We start from the raw sequence: 18,280 nt of genomic DNA, 5'->3' as shown, positions 1-18,280 counted from the left end.
CTGCAGTTGACAAAAACCCAGTTCAAATTAAGTAGAATAAATACAGTTTAAATGTGTTGTATTATATATTCCAAGCATAGAAAACATGCAGGGATTTTCCAGGGATGAATTAGTCTTAGGGATAATTGGAACTAAGTATTTGAATATCCTTAGGATATAGTCTCTCTCCAGGTCTTTTCTGCTTCATTCTTTGCCAGTTTATTTTTATTTTTTCTCTTTTGCTACAGTACCACAAGCAGGTTTATTCGAACTACAAAAACATGAACATTGGCCACACTAGACTTAAAGATCTGTGATCATAGGTAAAACAAAATAAACAAAGAAAATCTTTATCATCAGCTTGTAAACTTTTCTGGAAGTTTCCAAACCTGTTAGCCTAACTCAGGTCTCACATCCACGCCCTGGGTCAATCACTATGAATAGGAATGATTATGGCAGCCCATAGTCAGAGGATTTGCCTAGACTTGAAATAGGAAAATTGTTTTTTCTTAAGAAAAGTGCACAAAGCGTGGCACTAACATGGAAACAAGAAACATTTGCGAGTTTGTGTTCTTCTCTCAAGAACTGAATTCATGCCTGTCATATCAGTATGTCTCACAATAATCGTATAAGGTTTGCTACGTTTTTGAGATGATGACATAATTTTAGTAACCTTTGGGTTTTGAAACATTCTTTTAGAAGCAAACATCTAAAAAAGAAACTTTAATCTTCTATTCAAAGCTTCTTCTCTTTCTTTCCAATCAGGCCTGATTTGGGCTGAAAAATAGTGGGGAATTGTACAGTTATGATTGTTTTGAACTGTGAAGAAAGCTACCATCGTCTCTCTTAGGAGAAGCACCCATTAACTATAAGTCCAACAACTCTTCATAGAAATCCTATGTTGTTGGCTATTTCTACTCTATAGATCTGTATAAGTGATAGACTCAGAGTAGTAATGCTAGTTTTAACCAACACTTAGCAATTCCTAGGGTGATGTTTCTGAGCTTTGGGTTGTCAGCTTAAATTCTAAGAAAACAGAAAATTTCCCATGTTGTCTTTTTCTTGCAATAATTCTTGTATTCTTTCATCAGTATCAGGTGTATACAAATCCAAAAAATAAGAGCACATTAATATCTTATTCTAATGAGTACACATAAACCTAAGTTTTTCAAGTTTCTTTTAAATTTTGAAATCAAAAAAAATTGCTCCCTTAATGACAGAGAATTCTGCAATAAATTATACTTTTAAATAATGGACTTTGACTACAACATTTTGTTCCACTTACCAAAGCATATAAATGTTTTCATAAACCTATGAAATATACATTGAATTTCAGATCCTTTTGAAGCATTCATCATCTTTTCTATTCGTCATGAGATCAGAAGGATTGATCTTCATAAAAGAGACTATAGTCTGCTTGTTCCTGGATTGAGAAATACAATAGCACTTGATTTCCACTTCAATCAAAGTTTACTTTATTGGACAGATGTTGTAGAAGACAGAATATACCGGGGCAAGCTTTCTGAAAGTGGAGGTACATACTTTACAATTTTGCTTAAACAAGTTACCTTTTAACTGGAAATTCAAAAACATGACAACAATCCGAAAATACATGTTGTAATCAAATAAATTTTGACTAATCTTTGACCTTTAGTTCTTTATCTCCTCCCTTGGATTTGTGAAACCAGGTATTTTAGGCATATATGTGGGAATATGTGGGGAGGAGAGTGATGAAACCCATTCTATTCACACCATTTTAAACTGTAGACTTTTTAATGGACTTATGATAAAGAAATTCATTTACAAAAAGAAATCTGTCTGCTACATGCCAGTAGTCAAATTTTGGGAAAGTTAAAATAATTTGTTTTATTACTATTTTTCAGCATAATTCAAAAAACTAATGAGAACATTGTTACAAAGACTAACGGCATGAGCTAATTATTTTTTAGCATAACTTGACTTATCTATTTTGTCTAAGTGAGGCCTTTCTTAAGTAGCAAGACTTTGACATAAATATATATAATAGGTCTCTTGAAATGTTACACCTGTGTAACATTCCAAGGGCAAGGTTTTTCTATCAAATTGTTAATTCTCTAAATCACCTTTGCAATTTTGAAAAATGATAATATTTAAACACAATAGAATTGTGATGTGTGTCTTGGGTCGTAGATCATGATACTGATTTAAAATGATAGATTTAGATCCATGAAATTAGTTGGTTAACTATTTTTAAAAACATGCTGTTAAAATGCATAACAAAAACCACTACTTTGTTAACCATGTTACAAACTTATTGGAGACTTAGAGAAGGTTTTTAAAATGAAATTTCAAAATATCATAAAAGAAATTATGTAGTAGATAAATAAGAATATTGATGAACTTTAATGAAGTTGCTTGCTTTTATTCAGACCACACTAATGTTTGTTTCTCTTATTTACATTCTTGATATAGCCTGAAAGTCCTATGGGAGGAAGGGATGTGATCTGGGACTTATTTTTGTGAAGGTTAAATACAGTAATAGCTATGTTATCTTATGTTATCTGTTATGCTTGCAAAAAGAGAAGAGAGGGTGCTGATTAGCTGCAAAGCATGTTGCCTCCAGGTGGACTTTTTCTCTTTACTTTTATTCTACCCTTGAAGATGAACATTTTAATTAAATTGCACTGATTTCAACCAACATATCATTATTGTTTCAAAGTCCTTTATTCTGCCTAAAAAGTCAGGAACAAGAAATAACTTTTTTGCAACCTCAACGTTGTTATTAGCCTCAGAGTTAAAAAATTGTATTCTACTACTACTAAAAGAATTTACTAGATTAAAGTCTTCTTGTGGGGAAGGTTAATGATTCTAAATATTGAACTTCTTAATTTTCTCTGTATCATTTAACACTTTTGCATTGTATCTCTCAAAGCTGAAATAACATTTAAGTACTTTGTACTGCCGATCACAAGTAGACTTTTTCTTTTGTTTCTCCTTTGTTCTTAGCATATTCCTTGATAGGTACATGTACTGGTTTTCCTTCTTTTGCAGGTGTCAGTGCGATTGAAGTGGTTGTGGAGCATGGTCTGGCTACCCCAGAAGGCCTGACAGTCGACTGGATAGCAGGCAACATATACTGGATAGACAGCAATCTGGACCAAATCGAAGTGGCCAAATTAGATGGTTCCCTAAGAACCACACTGATAGCAGGAGCCATGGAACACCCTAGGGCCATTGCTTTGGATCCAAGATATGGGTAAAGAAGTTTACCTTTTACAGATTCTCTTTGTCGTTTAAAAAAAAAACAAAACCTTTAAATTCAATTAACATTGAATTCTATTATCTGATAAATTATAAGTCAAAGTGCTTATTCTGTGTATTTGTAGCTGTATATATAACAACTAGTGTTAGGTACAGAGGGTCCAGAGGGGGTACAGCATCGGTAACCAGAGATCCCAGTAACACAAAGATTTGCAACACAAAGAGGTAAAGAAAGATTTATTTAAAAAGAAATCACTTCCCACATGTGGCCTTCTGGAGTGTGATCCGATGACGAATGGAAGATACAAAGAATTGCACAGAAGTTAGATGTTAAAATATAGTTTACTTAAAAGTAAATTAGAGAGAGAAAGAAAAGGGAGAGAGAAGATTCACCTCCCCAAGGTGGGGAGGAGGCCAAAACCAGGAAGCATGGCAACAGCCATAACTTAAAGAGCACATGGCCACACCAGAGTCTAGCAAGGCCATGGCTGATGGCTGTTTGTGATTGAGTCCTTTTAACCATTCCCCCCCTTGATGGGGGAAAATCATTAAGGTGATTGGGTGCTGGCCTGTTTCATGTCGTCACGAAGGGGTAGGCAAGTGCAAGTACTCATGTCAGGTGATGGACAGCATGCAGAAGAGTGGGTTAGTTACATGATTGCTGCCTTGGTGGGGTCTGTCTGAGTCATGCAGGTCCCAAAGGGCTGATTAGGTTAACTTGGGTCTTAAAGGGGTTTTTCCTGAAAGAGACATTTACAATCCACAAATTCCTTGACCATAGGTGGTCTTATTATCATTTTTATGGCCCTGTCCTTGTCTTGCACCTGGTAGAGATTTGCTAAGGGGGTGGGGTAGGCTTCCACTTGACCTGCAGTAGAATGTCCGAATGCTGAGTCAAAAAGACTAAACTAAGAGTAAGTGAAGTTTCTTTTAAGTTTCTATAGGTATCACCTTTCAACTAGTTTATTATCACAAGTTTGGTCATAAAATTGCTTAGGTAGGTACTTTTAGAGGCTGGAAATGGTTTTCTGTTTTGTTTTGTTTTTTTAAAATATGGGCATTAGGCCCTATTGGAAGCTATTGCATTTCTTTTTCAAAGCAGTAATTTAATGAATTTCTCTTTGCCCTGCCAAAGAGATGCTGTAATTGTTTCTAATGATTGCAAACCACAGGGCCAGTCTTTGTTCTAAATAGTCACAGATGTTAACTGCCTTGCCCTTTATTTATTTTGTATGTTCTTGGAGTCCATTTAAAAGGAAATTTAAATAAGCTTGAAGGAGTCCAGTGGTGAGATATTGACTATTGGGAAGTTTGAAAGACAAAGTACATGATTCTGGGTAACTAGGTTAAACACTGAGTAACTCATGTTACTGCCCGCTGTTCCCTTGTGTGTTCCTTCATAGAGGAACAGAAGAGAGACATTGGATTCAGATCCTGCCCAGTCACTTATACTCTAGAGGAATCAAGTGTGTTAATTTCCCTTAGATTTCCGTTTTCTCTTCTATAAATCAGGATAGTAATATATTTCCCATTTGGTTCTTTTTGAGGAGATAATATATATATGGGAAATGATATGCAACTGATTTGTTAAAATACTTTTTTAGTCCTCTTGATGATTGATTGATTGATTCAGTAATTGTTTTGTAAATTCAAAGCCATTGCCAAGTCTAAAGGACAGAAGAAATGAGGTTTTTTTTGGCAGGTGGGGTGGGGGTGGAGGATGGTGGATGGGGTGGGGAGACAGAGGATGGGGAGGCTCTTTACCTTTAAGTAATACAATGAGACACAGTGTGAGCCAGGAGGAAGTTCAGTGAGATACAGAAGAGAGAAAAGTGAGCATGGTGCTTTAAGTCATCTTCCTGGCCTCAGTCTCTGGCTTTTGCTCTGATCTATGCCCAAGGTTCAGAAGTCAATAGACTGGGAAGCATGTGTATTTTCCTTTTCCTCAATTCAGACTCAGAAACCAAAGGGGTGAGTTAGCATGTCTAGAGCAAGGATTCCAAATTGGCAATCCTCATTTATGTGTTTGCTTTATTTTCCACAGTGTTTTAAATTTACCTGTATTAGTTGCCAACATTCAAAAAATTGAGAGATTTTACATAAAACCCTGAATTTCCAGCTTCTTTTGTAAAACAGGAAGATCTGGTAACAAAGAGCTAGTAGTTGTTTCTCTTAGCCTGGAGATGTTTTCTCTAGTTTATACAGCCTACACTTTAGCCATTTCACTCATTATACCCTGTAATAACAATTGGCCAGGAAAAGACCGAGCTCTTTTTAATGAGAAGTGCCCTTATTTTTCAACTGTCTATTTCTGATGTAAAAGCAGGTGTTGGTCCTGATGCTATGCTTCCCACAAAGATGCTAGCGCATTATCAACAGGGATTTCATCCTCAGTGGAACAACTACTGATGGGAAGTTTTCACCTATCAGACCGATCTAAATTATACCAGCATCTTATATGCATGAGAAACTTTCTAAATGAAGATAAAGCAGTGTCTTGGAGACAGTGTAATCCTAGCATATACAACCAACATGAGAAAAGAAATGTGAGTGCTCCCAAATTATAATGAAAGACTCAAAAGAACCATACTTGCTATAAAAGGAATGTTTACTGTATGAATTCCTACCCCACGTTCACTGTATTTTATAAATCCCTACCTCAAACCCCATAAGACTAGGCATATGTAAGGTGCCTGACTGTGACTGTAAACTTACAAAATGTTTACAGTGTTTGTACTTAGAACTTTGTTACGTTTTTGTTTGTCCCATAATAACCATGTTAATTAAAATAACCGGCTTCTTCTGCTTCTGCAACCACTGCTGGCAGTGTGTAAATGTTAAGCAATAAGTCCCTCCTGGACATTCCTTTGCTTGAATTATGGTGGGCTCTGTGGCACCAGCCACTCTTCTGGTGGGCTCTGCGTTATTTCAAACCTGCTTGTATGCCTGGGCTGATTTATGCACAGACACAGTGACTGTGTAAACCGCAGCTTATCTAACATTCCAGATGACTTAACTAACTCCACTCTGCCGGTGTAGCCGTTAGTAGTCAATCACGGGTATCCGAGCCCGCGCCCACGCAAATCAAAAACGAATCCACCAATCTCAAGCTCTCCTGTCCCCTGACATCACCGTGGACCTAATTGAGAACTAATTATGCAAGGTCCTTGGACTTGGTTTTCTACGTCATGCCTTCTTCTAATTGGATAATGTCTCAAGCCTAGGAAAAACCAGTCACGCCCAGTCCCTCCCTCGTAACTGTGTATATAAACTACTTGCTCTACTAGGTCGGGGCTCTTGTCCCTGTACCACTGCGCCGGTTACATACGTGAGCCCAGACTTGAGCCTGAATAAAGACCCTCGTGTGATTTGTATCGGAGCTGGTTCTTTGGTGGTCTCTCGAATTCAGGATTCGGGTACTACAATAAATGGCACAGAAAGAAAACAAACACAAAAAACCGGGTGCAAGAAAGTTTTGAAAATAGCCTGAGCTAACAAAGTAGTAGATTTGAGAGTTGATGCTTCAGCGTCTACAGCTGTGTACTAACAGTGCTTAGGATAAACTTATTATCTCAGTTTGGGAAATATTCAACCTGAGAGGGGAAAAAAAAAGAGAAAACAGAAACACAGACATTCAACCTACAAATGATATTTAAATGAAAATAACAAATACTATTTCAGTGACATAAAGGAATCCCCAGAAGTAAAACACCCTCTAATAACTGAAAGTACAGAAAGACAGTGAGTACAGAAAACCCGTTAATGCTTCTGAGAGAATTGATGCCTTCTGTCATTAATTGCTGCTATGAAATTGTGACTCAAATTAAGATGATTACATTGATAATAAAATAATAATAAATCAGGGTGAGAAAATAACACATAAAATTGTTCATGTCACAAATGACCAGAGTTCAAATAACAGTACTAATTCATCCAACTCTAAGAATTAATTGAAAAGTTGACAGGTTTTGGTGTCATGGTTTGATTGAACTTTTATTGTTAAAAGTTATTTTATAGAGATTGATATGATTAAGATATGGCTTATGTAAACTCCATACATTCTGTGCAGATATTAAAATATTTTCAGGTTTATTGGATATTTTGGTTAAAAGTTCTGAGAGTATTTTAAATATTGGACCTCTTATAATGTAGGCTTAGAACATAGGAACAAAACACACACACATACATATATACAAAACACACTGAACAGTGGAACCAAGCTAGCATAAGAAAAGCAACACAGAAAAATAATTTATGTTTAGAAATACAAATTTGTCTCTTATTTCTCAAATTATTCATGAAATATATAAGGAAGTTATGAATCATCATTGATAGAAACTCCAATGATATTTAAATTTCTTCAGAAATTTTTTTTACTTTAAGGTAAAATCCACTGAATAATTATTGAGAAATATGACTTGTATAAATACTGTTATATTTCCAACTAAATTGCAAGTTTTTTTTTTTGGGAAGGGAAGTTGTTTTCATGTATATAAAATTCTCCAAGGAGACTCTTAGTATATATCTTGTACTCAGTAAATGCTTGTTAAGTAAGTGAATACATGCATATGAATAGATTTTGTTTACATACAAATTACAGGAACTCAAGAAAATATGCTAAAGTACCAAGAATACGGTAAAGGACAGCTAATAGTACTATAAACTTTGTTTGCAGTAACTAATGAAAAGAAAGTTTGCAGCTAGCCTCTGCTCCCTCAGCATGGTTGAGAAAAAAAAAAGCCACACTAGCCCCATAAACACAATTACTTTGTATGAGGTTTCTACAGCAATCAAGGTTTTGTGACCATTTTTTACCTATGCTAAATAAAATTGTTTTTAATTGACTACTTTGCTTCCCCAGCATAGACTCCACCAACCTTTATTTTATGCTATAAAATATATCTGTCATCATGCCACATTCCTTTAGTATTCTGAATTTTGACCCAGTCTTCCAAGTGATAAATTATTCCAAGAAGGTAAATTGAGAGTCTTAGGGTGGAGCCATTTTTCTTTCATTTCATTTTAAGGTAATGCACTTATTGCTAAGGTGACCTGAAAGAGTACATGAATCCCCTTTAAACTGCAAACTTATTTTTAGGGAGTAACAAGCACCAGGGAGTTTGGAATCTACAGGATATTCACTCCAGTTCTTGAACTTTCATTGCCTTTATTCTTGCACTACTACATGGTATCTTCCAACTCCGTTGCTAATATTTAGTTTTTATTTGTTAAAATAATTGAACTTTGCTGCAACATTTGCATTGGTGAAAGCAGAAATCATAATTGTGAAGATTAGTGAGACATCTAAATAAAATTTTAATCTTATCTGTAATATTCCTAAATGAAACTAATGGCATTGTTGGTTTCAGAAGACTTTAAGATTGTAGATAAGTAATTCTTTTTTTTTTTTTTTTCCAAGATCATTCATTTTCACCTTCTGCTGCTTGACCTGATAGATGACCCTTTTGTGCCTATAATGGTGCAAGTTGTTCATGGTCCATTGACCCAACTGAAGCCAGATACAGATTAACCCATAAAAGTAGGAACTGTCGAATCTGTACACTGTATTTTCTTTTTTAAAGCAATTGTGACTGAACATTTCCATATATTCAATATGGAGAGATATTCAGCCTTTGTATACTTGAAGAAATAATGTAGTTATTGAAATGCTAATACAGTTTAAGCATATAAAAAGAAAGTAATAGGGAAAAAGATTCTGTCAAAATATTACATTATAAAGTATACAAAAAGAGTGCCTAGAATTTTATAAAAGTGATACTTGATATCAGTTTTTAAGATTGATTATAAACTGCCTTATGGCAAGATTAAGAACATTTTTAGGGTAACTAATTCTAGAACATGTTATTTTATAAAATGTGTTGGAAATTTTCCACTTAAATTGCTCAGAGATTAATACCACAATGATCACTATTGAAGAAGCATCCTAACATTGCTATATTTAGTGAGGAAATGAAGAGATTACTTGTTTTAGTGCATCAAAGTGTCTCAAGTCAGATTTTCCTCCCATTGGAAGAATATTTTGGTGTTCATATTTCGTATTTCTAGTAAACCTAAATGCAGAGAATGCAGAATTGCAAAGCCACTGACTTATAAGTTGGACTTGCCACTATTATATAAGGCTTAACTATGGAGAAAGTTACAAGGGAGAAACCAATTTCCCACTTGTTTTACAGGCAAAAGATGATGCTTCAGAAGCCTTTTTATCATAATGTAGAGTGAAATTTACAGTCTTATGTAAGTCTGGTGGTAGCTTATCCACAAGTACTCATAGACTAACTATGATTACTAAATTCACTATGTTTGTTTTCAGGAATTATTTTTCCTTATCTTTTTTAAGCTTGCAAATCTCTCTACTTAACTTTGTCATGATATCACCATAAATTTGATTGAAACTATGTTTGAGTTTTTCCTACTTAAAATTTTATTTTTTAATATTAAGTTTAAAAGAATACTGACAAATAACAACCTGTTGCCTGTGAAAAAAGTGTGCATCCAAATTTGTGTGTGTGTGTGTGTTGGAGTCTCACTCTGTCTCCTAGGCTGGAGGGCAGTGGCTGCTCCCAGCCACCGCAGCCTCGACCTGCTGGGCTCTGGCGATCCTTCCGCCTCAGCCTTCCAGTAGCTGGAATTACAGTCGCGTGCTACCATGCCCAGCTAATTTTTTTTGATTTATTGTAGAGATGAAGTCTCACCTGCCCAGGCAGGTCTTGAACCTGCGGGCTCAGGCAATCCATTCACCTCAGCCTCCCAAAGCCCTGGGATTACAGGCTAAGCTACCGAGCCCGGCTCTTACTAGTTCTTTTCAAGCAAGCCTCACATTAATTAAAGTTGTTTCATTTTCTATTTAACTAAAAACATATTATTATTTTGAGGTTTTTTGTTTATAAATAATTGTATTCTAATATTTCCTGATAGTTAATATTTCTAGGTCTTTTATTCAAAAGTTTTATCTCTAACTACTAATCTTTTCGGAAATACATCACCACAATAAAATTTTACACATCTCCTCTAGCACTATTTTTAAAAATTGTATTTATGTGTTTATTTTTGAGTTACTCACACTTTTAAACATGTATTCCAGAAAGTTTTAAATGCATAAATTAGAAAAAATTGTATAATAAACTCCCTTGTACCTATGACACATCTTTAACAATTATCAATATATTGTCTTCTGTTATATTAGTTTCTTTTTATCTTTTCCACACAATGTATTTAATTTATTCAAATATTTCATGATCAAACAGTAAATAATTTGGATTTAAAAAAATTTTTTTACCACAGCCATGGCTGTGGAAAGCTATGAAACTAAAGTTAAAGCCATAAACATAAAACCAAAGCTGTCCGTGAAACAAAAATTATTTTCAAAATAATTAATATAAACTCATTTTTTTTCCTTTTAAAAAAATTTTTAATTTTAAAGGTATGAGTTACAATTCCATGTTAGGTATACAAATGTTCATTATGCAGGTAACCTTGTTAATGAGGTGTGCTCCCCACTTCCCTGGCAGTTTCCCTCAACTGCCAATCCCACTACCCCTCCCCTGACAGTTTCCCACGACTGCCAATCCCATTCTTACAGTATTATGAATGCTCAAGGTCCACTTATGAGTGAGAACATATGGTACTCTGTTCTTTGTTTCTGTGATAGGTCACTGAGTATGACACACTCTAAAGCCATCCAAGTTGCTGCGAAGTCCATATGTTTGTTCTTCTTTATGGCTACATAACATTCCATTGTGTATATGTACCACATTTTTTTAATCCAGTCCAGTTTCCGTGGACAGTATGGTGGGTTCCATGTTTTTGCTAACGTGAATAGCGCTGCAATAAACATGTGTGTGCAGGTATCTTTTTTATAGAATGATTTGAGTTCCTTTGGGTCTATTCCCAACACAGGGATTGCAGCATCATCTGGAAGGTCAATTTCTAGTTCTTTCAGAAATCACCACACTGTTTTCCAAAGAGGTTACACTAGTTTGCTTTCCCACCAGCAGTGTAAAAGCATTCCTTTTTCTCCACATGCTCACCAGCATCTGTTGTTGTTTGTTTTATTAATGATGACCATTCTTATAGGGATTAGGTGATATCTCAATGTGGTTTTAATGTGCATTTCTCCTATGGTTAGTGAGGCAGAGCACTTTTTCATGTGTCTGTTAGCTGCCTGTATACCTTCTTTTGAGAAGTGTCTATTCATGTCCTTTGCCCACTTTTTAATGGGACTGTTTGTTTTTTTTTTCCTTTTGGCATGTGTGAGTTGCTTGTAGATCCTAAATATTGTAGACCTTTGTCAGATATACACTTGGCAAATATTTTTTCCCATTCTGTAGGCTGTCTCCCCGCTCTCTTGATGTTTTTTTTTTTTGCTTTGCAAAAGCATTTAAGTTTGATGAGGCCCCACTTATCTATCTTATCTATTATGGCATAGGCACTTGGGATTTTGATCAAGTATTGTTTGCCAGTTCTAATTTCCATTATCGTGTCTCCTGCATTTTAAGATTCTCATAGTTTGAGGTTTTACATTTAGGTCTTTGATCCATTTAGAGTTAATTTTTGTGTATGATGATGGGTAAGGGTCCTGTTTCAATCTTCTGCATGTCATCAGTCAGTTTTCCCAGCACCATTTACTGAATAGGTTCTCTTCTCCCCAGTGGTTGTTGTTGGAGGCTTTGTCAAAGATGAGTTGGCTGAGAAATTGAGACTTTGCTTCTGGAATCTCTATCCTGTTCCATTGGACTGTATGACTGTTCTTACACAAATAACAGGTTGTTTTGATTATTGTGGCCTTATGGTAAAGTAGTCTGGAAGTGTGATACATCCTGCTTTGTTTCTTTTGCTAAGGATTGTTTTGGTTATTCATGGTCATTTATGTTTCCATATGATTTCTGTATTGTCATTTCCAGATCTGAGAAGAATGATGTTGGTAACTTAATGGGTATTGTGTTGAATCTGTAGATTGACTTTGGTAGAATGGACACCTTAACAATGTTGATTCTTCCTATCCATGAACATGGAATATTTTTCCATGTGTTTGTGTCTTCTTGGATTTCTTTGAGCAGTGCTTTGTAGTTCTCATTGTAAAGGTCTTTCACTTCTCTGGTTAGGAAGATGCTGAGGTATTTCATTTTTTTATGGCTATTGTGAATGGGATTGTGCTTTGTATTTGGTTCTCTGCCTGCTTTTGGTGGTGTTTAAGAATACTACTGTCTTTTGCACATTCAGTTTGTACCCTGTAACTTTGCCAAAGTCTTTGATCAGTACAAGCAGGTTTTTGACAGATTTTTTTGACTTTTTGAGGTATAGGATCATATTGTCAGCAAAGAGGGATAACTTAACTTCTTCTTTTCCTATTTGGATAGACCTGGTTTCCTTCTCTTGTCTAATTGTTCTAGCTAGGACTTCCAACACAATGTTGAACAAGGGGGGGGGGTGATAGTGGGCAGCCTCGTCTTGCTCTGGTTTTCATGAAAAATATTTTCAGTTTCTGTCCATTTGGCAATATGCTAGCTATGGGTTTATTGTAGATGGTGCTTACTATTTTGAGATATGTTTCTTCTGTACTTAGGTGTTTGAGAATTTTTATCAAGAAGGATTTTATCCAAAGCTTTTTCTGCATCTAATGATATAATCATGTGTTTCTTGTTTTTACATCTGTTTATGTATTTAATTACATTTATGAGATGTGTGTTGGATCCGATTTGCTAGAATCTTGTTGAGGATTTTTGCATCTATGTTCATAAGGGATATTGGCCTGTAGTTCTCTTTTTACCAGGTTTCGGTATTAGTGTGATGTTAGTTTTGTAAAATGATTTGGGGAGAATTTCATCTTTCTCAATTGCCTGGAATATTTTCAATAGGATTGGTATCAGCTCCTCCTTGTACATTCTGCTGGAAAGCCATCTAGTCCAGGGCTTTTTTTGTATGTGGTTTTCTTATGACGGAGTCAATTCCCTGAGTTGTTATTGGTCTATTTAGTGTCTCAATGTCTTCTTGTTTCAACCTTGGAAAGTTGTGTGACATCAGAAAGTCCTCCTTTTCATTTAGGTTATTAAGTTTGTTTCCATACAGGTGTGCATAGTAATCTCTGATAACCTTCTGTAATTTTTTGGTGTCAGTTGTGATTTGATCTTTTTTATTTCTGATTGTGTTTATTTGGGCTTTTTCTCTCTTTTTATTGGTTTTTCTGGTTAGGGATCTGTCAACCTTCTTAATTCTTTCAAAGAACCAGCTTTTTGTTTTGTCGATGCTTTCTATGATATTTTTGTCTTCTGTGTCCTGTATTTGGGCTTTTAGTTTGGTGATCTGGATTCTTCTGCTAAAGTTAGGGTTTTGATGGTCTTGTCTTTCCAGCTTTTTTAGGTGATTTGTTAGGCTGTTAACTTGTGATCTTTCCATTTTGTTGATGTGTGTCTATAGAGATATAAATTCCCCTCTTAGAACTGTTTTCATGGCATCCCAGAGGTTTTGGTAAGAGATTTCTTCATTTTCATTTGTTTCCAGGAATCATTTAATTTCTGTCATGATTTGGTATTGACCCAGTTGTCATTCAGCATCATGCTGTTAGTGTCCATGTCTTTGTGGGCTTTGGGGAAATTTCATTGATATTTTGATTCCACTGTGGTCTGAGAAGATGCATGGCAATATTTCAACCTTATGGAATTTGTTTATGCTTGATTTATGGCTGAGGATGTGATTGATTTAAGAGTATATTCCATGTGGTGTTGAGTAGAATGTATACTTTGTGGTTGTTGGGTGGAATATTCTGTAGGCATCTAGTAAGTCCATTTGGTCAAGTGTCAAGTTAAGGTTCCAAATCTCCTTGTTGATTTTTTGCCTAGATGATCTATCTAGGGCTGTTCATGGGGTATTCAAGTACCCAGCTATAATACTGTTAGAGTCAATATCTTTTTTTAGTTTACTTAGTAGTTGATTTATAAATGGTGGTACTCCTGTGTTGGGTGCATATATGCTTAGGATGGATATTTCTTGTCAATGGATTATACCTTTTATCATTATGTAGTGTCCTTTTGTGTCTTTTAAAAATTTTTGACAGCTCAAGGATCACTTTGTCTCATAGTAAGTTCATGACTCCTCCCTTCTTTTGTGATCCATTTGCTTCATTTTCTACCCTCTAACTTTGAACTTGTGTGTCCTTTGTGGTGAGATGAGTTTCCTGAATGCAGCAAGTAATTGGGTCATGGTTTCTTATTCAGTTTGCTATTCTGTGGCTTTTTAGTAGTGTATTTAGTCCATTCACATTCAGGCTGATTATTGAAATGTGATTGTTTATTCCCATCATGAGGCTTTTATAAAGTTTTGTTTTGTTTTGTTTTGCTTTAGTTTTGGGGTTGATGTATGTGTGTGTTTTCAAGTTTCTTGTTTTGCTGTACTCAGTTGATTCTGTGCTCTGCTGTTCTCTTGGGAAGTGTCTGGTCATTCTTTTTTTTCTTTCCTCTGTGCTTAAGAATCTCTTGTAGAGCTGATCTGGAAGCTGCATAATTTCTTAGGGATTGGATATCTGGGAAAGATTTTAATTCTCCATCACTGATGAAGCTGAGCTTGGCAAGGTAGGAAACTCTTGGTTGAAATTGTTTATCTTTGAGGACTTTGAATATTGGATTCCAGTCTCTTCTTGCTTGTAGTGTTTCTGCCAATAGGTCTGCTGCTATTTTTTTTTTTTTTTTTTTTGAGTTGGAGTCTCACTCTGTCACCCAGACTGGAGTGCTGTGGCTGCTCCTGGCCACCACAGCCTTGACCTGCTGGGCTCCAGCGATCCTTCTGCCTCAGCCTTCCAAGTAGCCAGAATTACAGGCATGCGCTACCAAGCCTGGCTGATTTTTTGATTTATTGTAGAGATGAGGTCTTGCTGCCCAGGTGGGTCTTGAACCTGCGGGCTCAGGCAATCCACTCACCTCAGCCTCCCAAAGGCGCGGGTTTACAGGCTGAGCCACCGAGCCCAGCTGGTCTGCTGTTATTTTGATTGGTTTTCCCCGGTAGGTAGTCAAATCTTTCTTTCTTGCTGTCTTCAGGATTTTTTTCTTTTGTACCTACTTTGTGTTTTACTATGTGTCTAGGGGTTGGTTTTCTCATTTGATGTCTTTTGCAGGTTCTCTGTATCTCTTGTGTTTGTCTGTTCACATTTCTGATGAGATGGATAAATTCTCAGATAACCTCCTGAAATACTTGCTCCAAGGTTTTCTCCATTTTCTTTTCTTTTTCTGGGATACCTATCAGGCATAGTTTCAGCCTCTTGATATAATAACATATCTCTTGTAGGCTTTGGTTTTTCTTTCTGAGTTTTCTTTCTGATTTTTACAGATCGGGCTAATTCCATGTTCTGGTCTTCAAGTTCTGAGATTCTTTCTTCTGTTAGATAAATTCTGCTTTCCATGCTTACCATATTGTTATTTATTTCCTGGATGAAATTTTTTTTTTTGCCAAAATCTGTTACAAGTTCTTTCATTGTAGCATCTTGACTTTCTTGAGTATTATTCACTCTTTCCACCCATTCCCTAATACCTGTCATATTCTGGGGCCAGTTATTGGTGACTTCCATTGTTTGGGATCTGATGTCTGAAATTTCAGGTGTTTTCTCTTTGTTACACTTGAAATTACCTCTGGTCTTCCCCTGGTTTTTCCTCATTTGTGACAGATCTCTCTCTTTTCTCTTTAGTTCTGGTATTCAGTGTCAGTGGCTTTCACTTCTGATGTCTGCTCAGCTCTCTATTCTTTTCTGATCTGGGCTCTGGATTTGTTCTATTTTGAAACGGGATGGTGGGTGGGGAGCTTTGGTGTCTCTTGCAGTTTTGAAAGTCGAATAAGGTAGAAGATGGGAAGCTAGGATTCAGAAACTACTTGCAAATCACAATGTTCACTGATCATGGTATGTGTTCCCTGAGAATCACTCCCCACCACAACTCTGTATGACACATTGAATATGTATGTCCCTTGAGTCCAAGACACAGTAACAGCAATGAGGAGAACAGAGAAAAGTTAATGAAATAAGACAGACAAAAATTTTTATAAATAAAAATGAAAAGAAACACCAAACAATGACAGCAGAAACCTAAGCAAAAAACAGTTGAACACACACAGACATACACGAACACATACACACCAAAAATGAACTGGAATAACAACAAAGCAAAACAAAACAAATAACAACAACAAAAAACAAGAAAACCAAACATACACATGCACCCAGCACAAAATGAATGGAGAAGAAAAAGAGGAAGAATGGGGGGAAAAAATTAGAAATTCAGATTCAGCCCTCACACATATACTCACACACATTAAATCAAAAGAAAAGAGAAAAAAATCAAAATAGCAAAAGCAAGCAAACAACCAAAAAAGCCTGAAAGATGAACACTCAATCATTCACATACACACATAAACAGAAAAAAATAAAATAAAGAGAAAAAAGTGGGTGATGCAGATTGAACCCTCATGTACACATTAATGCACAAAGAAAAAATACTTTTAAAAATTAGAAAAATTAACAGACAGGCAAAAACTTTTTAAAAATTAAAAAGAAAACCTGGCAGTTTCCGTAATTGTTCTTTTCAGCTGTCCCTCCCCTCTGCTGTCTCCTGCAAGCTTGGCCTCATTCACTTTCTCCCCAGAGTCTGAACCAGAGAAGGAGGAGGAGGCAGTGGGGGCTGAGTGGATTTGCAGTCCTCTCTTCTCATTCTCTTATGGTCAGGGGGATTCCTTCTGGTGGGGAGATATGGAATTGTCTCTTCCCCAGGTACTGACAGGGGGTGCTTCAGCCAGGCCTATCCTGGAGTGGAGTTCTCCTATTGTGGCTGAATTCCAGGCTCCGCCTTGTTTCTTCCTTCTCAGTTGTGACCCAGTCACCTGGGTCTGATGTTCATATAATTGCTGGGGATGAAAGGGGTTAGTTCAGCCCCAGACTTACCACTGATCTCTTTGGAGGTCTTCTTCATCCTTTTTTGGCCACACCCTTTGTCCCGTGGCTGAATCAGGGTAGGGGGTGAGGCACCTGAGACTTAACACTCATCTTTTCCTTTCAAAGTTTGTGCTTTCAGTATATTCCTTCTGGGTCATGATCAACCCCTGACTAGTTGATCCACTGGTCATAGAGATCGGATCTGTTGCTCCATGGTGAACAAGTCAGAGCACTTTCCTGCCCCATTTTCAAGATGGTGGCAGGATGCCCTCTTCTCAAGGGGAACTCTGCCTCTGGGCTCCCTCCTCAGCCCTTGCTGCCAGTGACTAGTCAGGAACTGCAGTGGTGTAGCAGAGCCTGGAGCCAGCAGTCTCTCCTGCTGCAATGATGAAGCAGAACCTGGAGCTGGTAGTCTCTCCCCAAAGCTTCTTCCCAGGAAGACATTTGCTAGTTTAAAAAAATGGTGCTTGGCATCTGCAACCCAGGAAGCACTAGGAACTAAGCAGAGCAGCTGCAGCACCAGCTGTCTCACCGAAAGCCCTGGACACTTGCTCATGAGCCCTCACTTAGTCAGCTTCTCCCAGCATCTTCTGTTCAGAAAGATTTTATTGATTAAAAAAAATTGGCACTCAGCTTCTGTGTTCTGGGAAGCACTAGGGTCTAAACTGAGAGCCGAGACACCAGCTGCTTCACCAGGAGAGCCCTGGCCACTTGGTCCCAAGCCCTCACTCAGTCAGCTACTCTCACGCCTACTCTCTCACCCACATGTACATAAAATTTTCCATACACTCACTCACACTGGGACTCCCATAGTCTGACTGGCTTGGCTGCCATCTTCCTCTCCCCCTCCTCAACCCATTGTTAAAGACACATTCTGTATGATGAATCTAGTCCTATGGTCTCCTGACTTGCATTATATTCTCATGGCTTGGACTCATACTTACTTCATAATACTAATCTACCTTCACATACATGCTATTATAACATTTAAATCTTGATGTTAGTATTCTTTATTTCTTTAATAGCTGGCAAGACTTTGAAATTTTTCCTTTAAAACTCATATTTTGTTTCTCTTTCTATATATATGCATGTGTATACACATTTTTTTTCTTTTCTTTTTTTTTTTTTTTTTTT

The 18,280-nt window shown here is 36.7% G+C and overlaps 1 protein-coding gene across 1 annotated transcript in view; it reads left to right on the top strand.

Moving 5' to 3' along the window:
* Positions 1-18,280, top strand: part of LRP1B (LDL receptor related protein 1B) — a 1,912,798-nt gene that overhangs the window by 1,248,197 nt on the left and 646,321 nt on the right. Inside the window, exons 24-25 of the mRNA XM_008055101.2 lie at positions 1,316-1,513; positions 3,010-3,214. Coding sequence (XP_008053292.1) covers positions 1,316-1,513; positions 3,010-3,214 — 403 coding nt within the window. The remainder of the gene's footprint in view (positions 1-1,315; positions 1,514-3,009; positions 3,215-18,280) is intronic.

The sequence above is a fragment of the Carlito syrichta genome, unplaced genomic scaffold (genome assembly GCF_000164805.1).
Source record: "Carlito syrichta isolate Samal-C Ts95f unplaced genomic scaffold, Tarsius_syrichta-2.0.1 Scaffold301673, whole genome shotgun sequence".
NCBI lineage: Eukaryota > Metazoa > Chordata > Mammalia > Primates > Tarsiidae > Carlito > Carlito syrichta.
The sequence above is the reverse complement of the archived record's forward strand: the minus strand, read 5'-3'. Positions and strand labels throughout refer to the sequence as shown.